Source organism: Salmo salar, chromosome ssa24, assembly GCF_905237065.1.
Source record: "Salmo salar chromosome ssa24, Ssal_v3.1, whole genome shotgun sequence".
Classification (NCBI taxonomy): Eukaryota; Metazoa; Chordata; class Actinopteri; order Salmoniformes; family Salmonidae; genus Salmo; species Salmo salar.
Genome location: NC_059465.1, coordinates 30,015,001 through 30,030,834, shown reverse-complemented (window position 1 = coordinate 30,030,834; position 15,834 = coordinate 30,015,001). Strand labels below are relative to the sequence as shown.

General features: G+C 41.1%; 1 protein-coding gene across 1 annotated transcript in view; it reads right to left on the bottom strand.

The window, feature by feature from the left end:
* Positions 1-550: 550 nt before the first annotated feature.
* Positions 551-15,834, bottom strand: part of LOC106585675 (sodium-dependent serotonin transporter) — a 16,800-nt gene continuing 1,516 nt past the window's right edge. Inside the window, exons 2-13 of the mRNA XM_014172139.2 lie at positions 15,432-15,566; positions 14,879-15,098; positions 14,103-14,241; positions 13,690-13,824; positions 7,764-7,867; positions 6,176-6,303; positions 5,851-5,963; positions 5,608-5,739; positions 5,266-5,365; positions 4,726-4,826; positions 3,286-3,453; positions 551-862 (exon numbers count right to left, since the gene is read on the bottom strand). Coding sequence (XP_014027614.1) covers positions 779-862; positions 3,286-3,453; positions 4,726-4,826; positions 5,266-5,365; positions 5,608-5,739; positions 5,851-5,963; positions 6,176-6,303; positions 7,764-7,867; positions 13,690-13,824; positions 14,103-14,241; positions 14,879-15,098; positions 15,432-15,566 — 1,559 coding nt within the window. The 3' untranslated portion in view covers positions 551-778. The remainder of the gene's footprint in view (positions 863-3,285; positions 3,454-4,725; positions 4,827-5,265; positions 5,366-5,607; positions 5,740-5,850; positions 5,964-6,175; positions 6,304-7,763; positions 7,868-13,689; positions 13,825-14,102; positions 14,242-14,878; positions 15,099-15,431; positions 15,567-15,834) is intronic.

Genomic DNA, 15,834 nt, shown 5'->3' with positions numbered 1-15,834 from the left:
GTTTTGGGATGTTGATGAGATATTTTCCAAAACTGCTTCTCACTGTGGTTGCTTAAAAGGGTACGCCATAAAAAATAAAAAAAATACAATGGTAATTTAATGTGACTGGGTCATGTTTTTGAACTCTTAATAATAACCTAGCAAAAATAAGTCATTGATGAGAAGTGACTGCATTGTGTCCTTCAGTCTTACAACCAAATCTTATTATGATAGTCTTAGTGAGATGCTCTTTGTGATTGTGTGGTTGTCTCAAGCTGTAGAAACAAACCTGTCTTGGGATCAGTCCTACATTTTCTGTCCAAAATAAACTGTATTTTACGGATGCTTTCAGACTGAATATTCATTCATATTTCATTTTATTCTATTTACATTAAAGTCCCCTGTTACACTTTATTTGGATAGTCATGCTATCAACAAACTATCTGTTGATAAGCAACTGCTTGCTAAGGTTACAGTTAGGGTAAGGTTTAGAATAAGGGTTAGGGTTAGGGTAAGGGTGAAGGTTAGAGTTAGAGCTAGGGTTAGGATAAGGGTTAAGGTTAGGGTTAGGATTAGTAGATAGTTAGTTGAAATGTTACCGATAGTCTGTAGATATTCTGTAGAGCATCTACAGATGTACTAACACACTATTTGTGTTTATTGTACTCATTGAGCTACAGAAAAAAATATTTGTTGAACGCTCCATGAGATTGATCTGTCTGCTGATTTGGCCCTCGTTCAGGAGTCTGTTGGTAGCAACATAATGTGCCTGGCTGGGTTCTTGGCAACGTGGGTGCTTCTATGGAACAGTACTCATGTTGAGGGAGTCTGTGTGGATCTCTGGCATAATGGTCCTCTCAGGTCTCAGACAAACAGCTAGGCGCTGGGGACAACAACAGGTAGACACCAAGGATGTGGAACAAGAGATAGTTAAACCATGTGTCATCCACTTATCACATATTGATACTGTATACAGTATATAAGATAAATGCTGCTTTTAGGACCACAAATTACACAGTACTCATCTATGTCTTGTCAATAGCCAGCACAGTGCATGACTGTACATACAGTTGAAGTCAGAAGTTTACATACACTTAGGTTGGAGTCAGTAAAACTTGTTTTTCAACCACTCCACAAATTTCTTGTTAACAAACAATAGTTTTGGCAAGTCGGTTAGGACATCTACTTTATGCATGACACAAGTAATTTTTCCAACAATTGTTTACAGACACATTATTTCACTTATAATTCACTGTATCACAATTCTAGTGGGTCAGAAGTTTACATACACTAAGTTGACTGTGCCTTTAAACAGCTTGGAAAATTCCAGAAAATGATGTCATGGCTTTAGAAGCTTCTGATAGGCTGGAGGTGTACCTGTGGATGTATTTCAAGGCCAACCTTCAAACTCAGTGCCTCTTTGCTTGACATCATCGGAAAATCAAAAGAAATCAGCCAAGACCTTAGAAAAAAAATTGTAGACCTCCACAAGTCTGGTTCATCCTTGGGAGCAATTTCCAAACGCCTGAAGGTACAATGCTCATCTGTACAAACAATAGTACGCAAGTATAAACACCATGGGACCACGCAGCCGTCATACCACTCAGGAAGGAGACGGATTCTGTCTCCTAGAGATGAACGTACTTTGGTGCAAATCCATCCCAGAACAACAGCAAAGGACCTTGTGAAGATGCTGGAGGAAACAAGTACAAAAGTATCTATATCCACAGTAAAACGAGTCCTATATAGACATAACCTGAAAGGCCGCTCGGCAAGGAAAAAGACACCGCTCCAAAACCGCCATAAAAAAGCCAGACTACGGTTTGCAACTGCACATGGGGACAAAGATTGTACTTTTTGGAGAAATGTCCTCTGGTCTGATGAAACAAAAATAGAACTGTTTGGCCATAATGACCATCGTTATGTTTGGAGAAAAAAGGGGGAGGCTTGCAAGCGTAAGAGCACCATCCCAACCGTGAAGCAGGGGGGTGGCTGCATCATGTTGTGGGGGTGCTTTGCTGCAGGATGGTCTGGTGCACTTCACAAAATTGATGGCATCATGAGGTAGGAAAATGATGTGGATATTTTGAATCAACATCTCAAGACATCAGTCAGGAAGTTATAGCTTGGTCGCAAATGGGTCTTCCAAATGGACAATGACCCCAAGCATACTTCCAAAGTTGTGTCAAAATGGCTTAAGGACAACAAAGACAAGATATTGGAGTGGCCATCACAAAGCCCTGACCTCAATCCTATAGAACATGTGTGGGCAGAACTGAAAAAGCGTGTGTGAGCAAGGAGGCCTACAAGCCTGACTCAGTTACACCAGCTCTGTCAGGAGGAATGGGCCAAAATTCACCAACTTATTGTGGGAAGCTTGTGGAAGTCTACCCAAAACGTTTGACCCAAGTTAAACAATTTAAAGGCAATGCTACCAAATACTAATTGAGTATATGTAAACTTCTGATCCACTGGGAATGTAATGAAAGATGTCATTCTGACATTTCACATTCTTAAAATAAAGTGGTGATCCTAACTGACCTAAGACAGGGAATTCTTACTAGGATTAAATGTCAGGAATTGTGAAAAACTGAGTTTAAATGTATTTGGCTAAGGTGTATGTAAACTTCCAACTTCAACTGTACAACACCAGGCTGTATCAAGTCTTGTAGATTCCATTAGAGCAGTGCTTCTCAGCTGGTTTACTCTCGGCACCCAAACTGAACCAGGTTGTCTCAGTCGCGACCCAATATTGGCATTGCGAAAAGAATCGCCAAAATACAATTTGCGAAACTATTTGTAATGTAGTAAATGTAGCAATTATATGACAAGGGAACAACATTCCAACTTCTTTCGACGTCAATAATAACATTTTGTCCATATTCTTGATGAAGAATGTTAATAAACTCACTGGTTTGAGACACAAAGTCAACCAAAATAGCGCTGCTAATAGCTCTATATTGAAAATACTGTGATTGAAGAAAAACATTTCAGAGATGTTTAAAAATGTAAGTTCATTATCATTTCTACCACAGGAGGTTGGTGGCACCTTAAGTGGGGCAGTATCAGTGGAATGGTATCAAATACATCAAACACATGGTTTCCATTTGTTTGATGCCATTTCATTTACTCCATTCCAGCCTTTATTATGAGCCGTCCTCCCCTCAACAGCCTCCACTAATTTCTACATACTTTCTACCTGGTTTAAGTCGTTTAAGTTCAGACTGGAGTATTTTTTGTTGTAAAAAAACAAACGTCCCAGGTTGCGACCCACCAGTTGAGAATCGCTGCATTAGAGGGCCTGACCTGTTTCAGTGATCCGGGGGTCCACACCAGCTTGTAGACCATATAGATGGGGATCCACATGAAGGACGAGGCACCGATGATGTAGCCCACCGTAATGCTCCAGTCTGGGTACTTGTAGTCAAAGAGTTGGAGGGGCGCAGGCTTGAGCAGGGAGCTCACTATTATATACTGTGAAAGCAGAGAGACAAAGACAAACAGTAAAGTCTCACACGCCACACTCATATTTTTCTCAATTAGAATTCACATGTGACAATGGCATGCGCCCTATTAGATGCCCGTTGTGCCTCTACAAATGTTTCTCTTTATTTTGTGAGATGATCACAGACCATCTAGGGAGATGAGGGCAGAAACAATTTAGCCCATACAAAAAAGGGAGAATAGTAAAGGAAGCAAGCTCGATGAAAATGTCAGCTCTTTCAGCAGCGGAAGGCTAAGAGAGATTAAAGGAGATGTATGCAGGTGAATGAAATGTACATTTACAGGGAAAATATTGTAGAATATAAACAGGAGAAAAGGAGATTTGGATAAGACATTGATGCAGGAGGGAGATGTGTGTCCCCTACTTCAGATTGAATAATTGAAGGTGAAGGGTTCTATGCTGAAATGCTTAAATTCTGCAGGTATAACCCATTATGGTGTACATTTTACATTTTCGTCATTTAGCAGACGCTCTTATCCAGAGCAACTTACAGTAGTGAATACATACATTTCATACATTTTTTTTTTTTTTTGTACTGGCCCCGGTGGGAATCGAACCCACAACCCTGGCGTTGCACACACCATGCTGGCGTTGCACACACCATGCTGGCGTTGCAAACACCATGCTCTACTAACTGAGCCACAGGGAAGGCTGTAGTTATAATACATTGTAATTCTTGCCATGAGCATTTATGACCCTATTATAATGTCTTATAATCAACTCAAAATAAGCCTGATTAAATAACAACCATTTTGAGTCAGTTGAAATTATGATAGTCCTTAGAGACATAGCATTTTACAAGCTGTATTTTAAGCCACTTTAAAGACTCATACATGCTTATTACAAGTTATAAAGCATTATACATTTAAGCAAAGTGTAACCATACTGTCTCTGGCGAAGTCCAAATGAAATGTTAGCACATCTGATCCTACACTAACCATCCACCCATGTCATTTAACCTGCCATGACCATTGGCATGTTAGGGCAAGTTACCCAAAAGGGCCATGTGGAAGATTTGACGTTTGAGATCTTGGAGAGGTTTACAAAAAACTGATAGGGAGCTGTAGGTCAATCAGATTGAGTCAGATTTGTGAACTAATGGATGGCTAACAATGTTAAATCAGTTTTAATTGTTGCAGTATGATGACAATGCTTGCTTTAATGTGAATCCAGTAGTTCATTGTACAATATATTGCATAATTTCTAATCTTATCGGTTGGTTGCCCTACGGTTGTGCTTACCGCTAGAAATGCAGGACTAATAGCCACCCAGCACACCTTCCAGAATAATCCCGGATAATAGCCTAACATGGATTTAATGTCATTGCTGAATCTTGTGATACCTGAAACAAATGAAAATTGAAGAGAGAGGGTTAAACAACACTATGACAACAACTTGAAAAAATGACTCTAAAAATAACTTTGTCATGTGCAATCTGAAAAATGCATTGTTAGCAGGATGCATAATGCATTTCTTCAGCTTTTACAACCACAACAAAATATGGATTTACATGTTAGTTATTTTAGCAGACACTCTTATCCAGAGCAATTTACAGTAGTAATTAGGGTTAAGTGTCTTGCTCAAGGGCACATGGTCAGATTTTTCACCAGATCGGGGATTTGAACCAGCGACCGTTTTGTTACTGACCCAATGCTCTTAAACACTGGGATACCTGCAGTATAAATGAGGCAGTATGAATTAAAATGTCTTTCTAATGCAAGATACTAGTAGGAGTATAGGAAGCGTAAACTGTAATATCACCATTAGTTCACCATTCTTACCATAGAACCAGGAAACGGCGATGGCCTCAAGAAAACCAACAGCAATGATGGAGGAACCCACCCCAAATTCCTCCAGCAGTTTCACCACATAGGCCCCACCCTGAGAGAAACACATGCTTGTCACTCATGTGGCAAATGTATCATTCTAATCAAGTTACTCAAAATAGAACGGATTGTTAATTTACTATTAATTTATATTCTATTATTTAGCCTGTCTACAGTGCCATCTTGAAATGACAACTGTAGCATCAGCCACTTCCACATCCTAGTCCTCAAGTGCCCTAAAAAAAAAAATTCTTAACCTGTTGTAGTCTGTCTTCAAAGTGCTAAATTCTTATTTACATTGGTAAGAGTGCTGAGGGAGCCCAAAAAGCACACAACGACCAAGCCCAGTACAAACAGCTCCCGTCTGTGCGCCAGGTATTCAGGGTATTCATCCATCACAGCAGTAATGATAGCCTCCAGTCCTCCGAACTTAGACAGAAATTAGAGCGGGCCACGTCAATGAGAGTGATTACATAAAACAATTAAAGATCACTTAATTTAGAGATAATCTGATACATCAAATTAGGCAAGTCTTCATACCGTGCTGTCAAGCCCAAGAGTGATCATCATCACGAAGAAGATAATGGCGAAGAACGTTGATCCTGTCATGTTGGCTATGGCCTCTGGATATGTGATGAAGAGTAGGCTCGGACCTGGGGGGTGGGGGGTGGGGGGGTAAATCCCAGGTTGAGAACAATCTCAAAGCTGCAATGTCCTATTCTTGTTGTAGATATAGAAATACATTCTTATTGAACATGTACAGTCAGTTACAGCAGTGTATAAAAAACATATAAATACACAAAAAACAGGTATTGGAGAAACTTTTTAAGTGGTTTTAGAGAGTTGGAGAGTTTTGGCCACATACCTTTGTCTCTGGCCACATCCTCCACATTCACATTTCTCTTCTCTGCCATGTACCCCAGCATAGTGAAGATCACAAACCCAGACATGAAGCTGGTCAGGCAGTTCACCAGGCTGGTCACTATGGCGTCACTACAGCGTCACAACACAGAGGCAAACATGGTGCCTGTCTGATAATCTCAAGTATTGTCATTCATATACCTTACTCTGGTTTGGTTGTGAACAGTTGTTACATTGGGATTTTGTAAATGTGGCAACTGTCCCCAAAATGGATTACCTTTGTGAGACATGTTCTTGACCAAGCTCGCTAGCCAGCAAGCAAACATAGACAGTGGACCATTGAGATACACAGTATTCTAAATGCCATTTTTAATTTCTATGGGGTGGGCATTCACTTTCTTTTCATTAGGATAACCCTGTCAGCAAGAGTAAGTCCATTCACATTCTGTGTGATTCATGAATGTCTCTGAGAAGCAGCAGTGCCACTGTTTCTTCACCTGTACCACTGTTACACTACTAACCACATTAACCACGTCCACGCCAGCCGTCTGACATGGAGCTTACAATTCAATTTCTCCTTCAGGTGAGCCCCGTCACCCATTCATCTCCCACCACGCTGGACTCACCACTCCCTCTTTCTAATTAGAATTACATTCTTAAAGAGTTGCTGTGGGACATCCGTTTAAGACTATCTATTCAACACATCGTAAATAAATCCCTGTGAATGGCCGGTGCTTCCTCCCTCCCCTCCTACATTGGGCTGATGTGTATAAAAGTGAGAGATATAGTTAGCCTGCCCGAGACACATGTTTTTGTCACTGGATGTCAATGCATGACGGCCTTTTGTGAGAGAGATTGGAAACGCTATTGTGGAGATCCAGCCTCACTTCTACCTACCTCACTGGTGTGTGGGGCATTCAGGAGGAGGAGCAACTTCCTTTTCCTCCCTGGACAAGTTTACCTCCTCTAAGTCATACTGGGATTTACTTTTTGTTTGGAAGTGATTGATTGATTGATGTGGTTCACAGTTTCATATGCTCTCACAGGTGTGGCTCAGTTGGTATGGTGCTAGCAATGGAAGGTTTGTGGGTTTGATTCCAACTGGGGCCCCCCTTAGTGTAAGTAGCTTCGAATATAAGCGTCTACTAAATGGCATATGTGAATACAGGCAGATATATTGTAGCTTAATTTATCAAAGTCTCCCATTTCTCCAGGTGTGTTGTGTGCAAATGACCCAAAAGATTGAGTAACACTTTATAATACATTTAAATGAATAATCCATTATACATGTTTATAAGTGGTTTATATATTTTAAATGCTTATGAATATGAATGTTAATAAGGCTTAGGCTATATGTTTCTAAATGCTACCAAATAATTACAGTTATTTAATAATAGTTTATAAATAGTTAATTAATTTAATGCTTTTTCATGAAGGTTATCACAAAGAGTTGTGCATAATTGAGCCAAATCGTTTGGGATAAAACCTCTGCCAAATTGCATACCTTTTAAAAAAAAGTTACTTCTATAAAAATGGATAATCAGAAGTGTGTATTTACTATTATTCAAAGGAGTTTTAGTATCAGCTCTTACCGATAACAGTTGTTGGTGAAGGGGTTGTAGCTGGAGAGGGCAAGGAGCACCCCAAAGCCCGGCCCCAGGGAGAAGAAGATCTGAGCCGCAGCATCTACCCACACCTACAAAACACATGGAGATGAATTACACTCACATGACCCAACCTGTGGGATTCTATCTCACCATATTCACTAAATAAGCACTTAGGAAATGTACCTGCACTTTCATAATATCAGACTTGGTGATTTGACCTGTATAGTCTCCTGCACTTTCATAATATCAGACTTGGTGATTTGACCTGTATAGTCTCTGTGCATGACTCGACAGAATAAAGACCTGTATCAAGCTACTGAAGCATAACTGTTCCCGTCTGTCTGTCTGTCTGTCTGTCTGTCTGTCTGTCTGTCTGTCTGTCTGTCTGTCTGTCTGTCTGTCTGTCTGTCTGTCTGTCTGTCTGTCTGTCTGTCTGTCTGTCTGTCTGTCTGTCTGTCTGTCTGTCTGTCTGTCTGTCTGCCTGCCTGCCTGCCTGCCTGTCCAACCTCGACTCAGGGATCGACTAAACATAGTAAATGAACATTTAGTATGATATGTTACTTTTCATATGGTATGTATTCATTTGTGGACGCCCATCATCCATTTCGTATGATATTTTAAGTACTGAATTTCATACAACATGTTACGAATTTGCAATATGTATGATATATAACTAATTCCAATTTGTTGTGGCTAACGTTAGCTAGGTGCAGGCCCGTGCACAGACCTTTTGTGGAGCAAGTGCTTAAAGTGAAAAAAGGGCACCCCCCCCCCAAATACACTGAGTGTAAAAAACATTAAGGATACCTGCTCTTTCCATGTCATAGACCGACCAGGTGAATCCAGGTGAAAGCTATGATCCCTTATTGATGTCACTTGTTAAATCCCCTTCAATCAGTACATATGAAGGGGAGGAGACAGGTTAAAAAATGCTTTTTAAGCCTTGAGACAATTGAGACATGGATTGTGTGTGTGCCATTCAGAGGGTGAATGGGCAAGACAAAATATTTAAGTGCCTTTGAATGGGGTATGGTAGTAGGTGCCAGGCGCACCGGTTTGTGTCAAGAGCTGCTGGGTTTTCCACACTCAAGAGTTTCCTGTGTGTATCAAGAATGGTCCACCACCCAAAGGACATTCAGCCAACTTGACACAACTGTGGGAAGCAATGGAGCTAGCATGGACCAGAATCGATGTAGCGCGACACATCTCCGTCGCATAGAGTTGATTAGGTTGTTGATTGTGGCCTGTGGAATGTTGTCCCAATCCTCTTCAATGTTCAATGGCTGTGCAAAGTTGTTGGATATTGGCGGGATATGCTCAATGGGTGACATGTCTGGTTAATTTGCAGGCCATGTAAGAACAGCTTCAAGGAATTGTGTACAGATCCTTGTGACATGGGGCCATGCATTATCATGCTGAAACATGAGATGAATGGCGGTGGATGAATGGTATGACAGTGGACCTCAGGATCTTGTCGCGGCATCTCTGTGAGTTAAAATTGCCATGAATAAAATGCAATTGTGTTTGTTGTCTGTAGCTTATGCCTGCCCATACCATAAACCCACCGCCACCATGGGGCACTCTGTTCACAACGTTGACATCAGCAAACCGCTCGCCCACACGACGCTATACACGTGGTCTGCAGTTGTGAGGCTGGTTGAGGTACTGCCAAATTCTCTAAAACGATGTTGGAGACGGCTTATGGTAGAGAAATTAACATTCAATTCTCTTGCAACAGCTCTGGTGGACATTCCTGCAGTCAGCATTCCATTTGCATGCTCCCTCAAAACTTGAGACAACTGTGGTATTGTGTTGTGACAAAACTGGACATTTTAGAGTGGACTTTTATTGTCCCCAGCACAAGGTGCACCTGTGTAATGATCATGCTGTTGAATCAGCTTCTTGATATGCCACAACAGTCAGGTGGATGGATTATCTTGGCAAAGGAGAAATGCTCACTAACAGGGATGTAAACAAAATTGTGCACAAAATTTGACATAAATTATATTTTTGTGCATATGGGAAATTTCTGGAATCTTCTATTTCAGCTCATGAAACATGGGACCAGAACTTTACATGTGACATTAATATTTTTGTTCAGTGTATACAGTACCAGTCAAACTCATTCATGGGTTTTTCTTTATTTTTACTATTTTCTATATTGTAGAATAATCCAAAATATGAAATAATACATATGGAATCATGTAGTAACCAAAAAAGTGTTCAACAAATCTAAATATATGTTATATTTGAGATTCTTCAAATAGCCACCATTTGCCTTGATGACAGCTTTGGAAGCTCTTCGCATTCTCTCAACCAGATCCACCTGGAATGATTTTCCAACAGATTTGAAGGAGTTCCCACATACGCTGAGCACTTGTTGGCTGCTTTTCCTTCACTCTGCGGTCCGACTCATCCCAAACCATCTCCATTTGGTTGAGGTCAGAAGATTGTGGAGGCCAGGTCATCTGATGCAGCACTCCATCACTCTCCTTCTTGGTAAAATAGCCCTTACACAGCCTGGAGGTGTGTTGGGTCATTGTCCTGTTGAAAAACAAATGATAGTCCCACTAAGCCCAAACCAGATGGGATAGAGTTCTAAATAAATCCCAGACAGTGTCACCAGCAAAGCACCCCCACACCATCACACCTCCTCCTCCAGACCACACATGGGAACCACACATGCGGAGATCATCCGTTCACCCACACTCCAATTTGGACTCCAGACCAAAGAACAAATTTCCACCAGTCTAATGTCCATTGCTCGTGTTTCTTGGCCCAAGTAAGTCTCTTGGTATTATAGGTATCCTTTAGTAGTGGTTTCTTTGCAGCAATTCGACCACGAAGGCCTGATTCACACAGTCTCCTCTGAACAGTTTATGTTGAGATGTGTCTGTTACTTGAACTCTGTGAAGCATTTATTTGGGCTGCAATTTCTAAGGCTGGTAACTCTAATGAACTTATCCTCTGCAGCAGAGGTAACTCTGGGTCTTCCTTTCCTGTGGCGGTCCTCATGAGAGTCAGTTTCATCATAGCGCTTGATGGTTTTTGCGACTGCACTTGAAGAAACTTTAAAAGTTATTGAAATGTTCCTTATTGACTGACCTTCATGTCTTAAAGTAATGATGGACTGTCGTTTCTCATTGCTTATTTGAGCTGTTCTTGCCATAATATGGACTTGGTCTTTTACCAAGAAGGGCTATCTTCTGTATACCACCTCTACCTTGTTACAACACAACTGATTGACTCAAACGCATTAAGAAGGAAAGAAATTCCACAAATTAACTTTTAAGAAGGAACACCTATTAATTTAAATGCATTGCAGGTGACTACCTCATGAAGCTGGTTGAGAGAATGTCAAGTGTGTGCAAAGCTGTCATCAAGGCAAAGGGTGGCTATTTGAAAAATCTCAAATATAAAATATATTTATATTTTATTAACACTTTTTTGGTTACTACATGAGTCCATATGTATTATTTCATAGTTTTGATGTCTTCACTATTATTCTACAATGTAGAAAATAGTAAAAATAAAGTAAAACCCTTGAATGAGTAGGTGTTCAAAAACGTTTGACCAGTAGTGCATATACAGTGCATTCAGAAAGTATTCAGACCCCTTCGCTTTTTTCACATTTTGTTACGTTACAGCCTTATTCTAAAATGGATTAAATAAATACAAATCCCATCATTCTACACACAAGAGAGCTGGCAGCCCGACCAAACTGAGCAATCGGGGGAGAAGGGCCTTGATCAGGGAGGTGACCAAGAACCAGATGGTCACTCTGACAGAGCTCCAGAGTTCCTCTTTGGAGCTGGGAGAATCTTCCAGCCCTCTGCAGCCCTCCACCAATCAGGTCTTTATTGTAGAGTGAGAAATGTAGTTGTAGATATGTAGATGTAAATGTAGATAACACTTTTATTTCCCTTTTGACCCCCATTTTAATTGCATAGAAAATCAGGGGAAATCCAGATTATCTAATGTGTCACACAAGCATGAGGATGTCGTGCTCGAAGGGGGTGTTCATGAAGGAACCAATGGGATGCTCGGGGGGGGATGCGCCAATGGGACAAGTGCATTAGCGCATTGCTCTGCATTCACAGTGACAGAAGGGCAGAGGAGGGGACTTTTTTCTAGATTTATGAGTTTATAGAGGAATTATCTAATTTGATGGGCAATTTGTTGCATTTACAATTACAAGGCCACCAATCAAAAGGGCAGATTTTTCATAGGAGGGCAAAAGGGCAGGCGCTCCAACATCCCTATGGCTCTATCTGTGCACGTGCCTGACTAGGTGGCTAGGTGGCTAACATTAGCTAGGCTAGGTTAGGGTTAGGTGTTAAGGTTATGTCTTTGAGGCCAGGCCTGCCTGCCTGCCTGTCTGTCTGTGATAATCATCTGCTATTCTAGAGATTTAAATGCTATGCAATGGTGGAACAAGCTCCCTCACGACGCCAGGACAGCGGAGTCAATCACCACCTTCCGGAGACACCTGAAACCCCACCTCTTCAAGGAATACCTAGGATAGGATAAAGTAATCCTTCTAACCCCCCCCTTAAAAGATTTAGATGCACTATTGTAAAGTGGTTGTTCCACTGGATATTATAAGGTGAATGCACCAATTTGTAAGTCGCTCTGGATAAGAGCGTCTGCTAAATGACGTAAATGTAAATGTATGTTCTCATTTTAAAATTGTTCCGTTTCAGACAGCTGATTCCATCCAAGCATCAAATCATATCAAATCAAATCAAGCACAGTGTTTCTTGCTGAATACCTAATAAATACCATGTAACACTTCAAATTAAAGTCTGCACATAATAATATATTACTTTTTATTAGCATGTATGCACATTTACGTCTATGCACATTTTGATGTTTTGTAGTCGGGATAATAATAAGATATTATAAAGTGGGTCATACATGCTGATGTCAAGTCTTGTAATGCATTGCACATCATAATGCATTATACCTGCAGCGTAAGCACAAATTAAAGGGTGTTCATTGAATTGAATTCCAAAATTGTAATTTTCTGTATTTTCCGATGGATTTCTGTGACCTGTTGTGTCCAATGACAGTTGTGCTGAATGATAGCCTCATACAGATCCTATTTCACAGCTGTACTGAGTGATCTGAAGAGGAGCATGCATTTGGAGAGGGAGAGGAGGACGAAAAGAGAAAGTGTATGTGTGATTGCGAGAGAATGGAGGGGGGGGCTTTGTTAATGTAAAAAACATCTAAACCAATTACGCATCTCATTATCACATGCTGTGGCTTATTTATGCATCTCATCTCATCATTATTCCCTTGAACCAAAGCGCTCACTCATGCTGAGCCAACAACACAGCACTGGACCATCAGACACTAGAAATTAAAGGACATATGATAGACTGTTCCCAATATACTGGTTGCAATGAACTCAGGCTGCCATCCCCATCACCAGAAAGGCAAGTTTACAGATGCAGTATTTGTTGTGCCGCGCATCACAGCACAGCATACTGCACTCGTCTGGGTCAAAATCGCCTGGGGAAAAACATTTTACTGCATTGAATTCAAATAACAAATGCCACACATCCTCTTCATCACCAGGGAAATTACATTATTTTGTATGGGATTGACTGTGTTTGACCACTGCTGTGCACTTCCTTTCTTTGATGGATTTTGACACAGGCGGGTGCAAAATGCTGTGCTGTGACGTGCAAGAAAAACTACTGCGTCTGTACAACCAAATAGTGACATCATTCTAACATCCCATGCCAAATATTTGCCCGCTCAGTCTACTATACCAACTCCCATTTGGTACCAAAATTATCAGACAATTATGAAAAATTATTCAAGCTGTTTGACAGTGTTTCCGGCTCGAAACAGATGATCATATGAAATTGATGTGATCATGTGGAATCTTATCATAACTCACACTGGTCTCGAAGAGTTTCTCCCACTTGGGCTGGAGGTAGAAGACCACTCCCTTCCATGCACCTGGTAGGGTGGCACCACGGATCAACAGGATGAAGAGCACCACATAGGGCAAGGTGGCTGTCACCCACACTACCTGGCACGGGACGGGAAAAGCAGCAGACAGAGAGAGAGAGAGAGAGATGAGAAGGGAAGAGAAATTGAGATTATAGCCTTGTGAATCACACTGGACATGGTATTGTAATGACCCTAGTCTTTGGACATCCCCAACTGAAATATCTCTCTGTGGCCAGTGTGTTTGCCTTTGGGTCGAATGACCTGATACTAACCACCACCGTTTTGCTATAATATGCTCCGGTAATTGCCCCCACACACTGACACCCCTTTCCTGGAAGAGTGGCTTGGACTTGTTACCTTCCCTGATGTCTTCACTCCCTTCCAGAGACTGAAGTAAACGATAGTGAAGATGAGGAAGAGGCAGAGCATCAGCTGCCAGCGAACACCCCCCACGTTACGTAGCCCATCGGACTTGTGGATTTCCAGAACATTCCTCCTAAGGTGGAACAATATATGAGTTGTTTACATGTACTTCCTTTGCCTGTAAGCCTCAGCCTACATACACTGCTAAAACTAAGGCTGCTTTGTGGTTCGATATAGATCATTTTGAGGGCCATATAATACAGATGTAGGATCTTAATTTGATCACCCTGTTGCAGGAGGAAATGTAACATTTGTAGTGTATTTGAGGTTTAAAAAGGCTTTTCATTTTCGACTTTGAAATTTCAGACTTAATTTACCAAACCCTACAAAAATATCCATGAATTATAATCCACATAATAATTCACATCCTGTTGCTGCAGGATTATTCTCCTGCTGTAGCAAATTGGCTCAAATGAAGATCCTACATCTGTGTAAGCGAGCCATTGAACTATCATTGGTTAGCTAAATAGAGCACCAGTTCTTCTTGCAGTGTGCTAAGTTCATTTCCTGTTTTCTATATAGCTTTACATAATCACAGCATGTTTCAACACTTGTAAGCAATGCACTATTGTGAAATGTAAAAGATTGCATTAAATATGTCGAAACATTTTAATGCAATGAAATGATAATGATGTCAACCCATTGACGTGGCTTTTGGAGATCATGGTAACAGTATTTCACCGTGCTGTCTGCCACTTACATGCACTTACGTGTAAAATTCCTCAGCAGGTGACCTGGAGTAGTTATTCCAGGTCACGTTGTCTTTCAGGAAGTAGTTGGTACAGTTTTCAGTGTTCCAGGCATTGTCACAGTTGGTCCAGGGCAGGACGCTGGCGAAGGATGAGTAGAAGTAGAAGAGTGCCCAGGCGATGATGGTGTTGTAGTAGAAGGAGACGTAGAGCGAGATAACACAGATCGCATACCCAATGCCTGAAACCATGGACAGATGGATCAATGCCATCAGAGAGTAGAGGTCTGTGCCTCAGTGTAAATAGGCCTATTATGCCATTTTGAAATGACCAATTACTTTGTAGTAGGCCTAGTGTAAATGTAATTGTGCTGTACTTCAATTGACCCACTTTACAAATTTTTCCACAGTCACCTTGTGCTATAAATACACTGTTGAATTGACAACAGTAAGGGTCACCACGTGAACGTGATAAGAAGATGTGTAGTATGCAGGTAACGTAAAGATGTGCACTAGTGTGGGGTCAGTCAGTTGTGAGGTGGGTTGTGTATGAAGGTAGATGATGCCAGTCCTACCTTTGAAGATGGGGCATATGTGTTTCCATATGGATATGGCACCAGTTCTGTGGAACTGTCCCAGTGCCAGTTCCATGTAAAAGAGTGGCACCCCTCCAAAAATCGCCATGACAATGTAGGGGATTAGGAAAGCCCCTGTACATAGATGTAGAGAGGCGAAATCACAGGTCTGACTCATCACTTTAACGGGATCACATTGTGTTGATGAAGATGTAGGCCTAACCTCCTCCTCGGGCTATTGCCACAGCGTATAAAGTGTCTGGTGTGCAAGCTAAGATGTGAGACATATTAGGAAGGACAGGCCCTTTAAAAATAGTTACTTCTACTACTTCATAGTTTAATATGTGAGTAAGAAAATCATCCATGTCATGCATTATGATGCAATTATAATGCATTGTAAGAC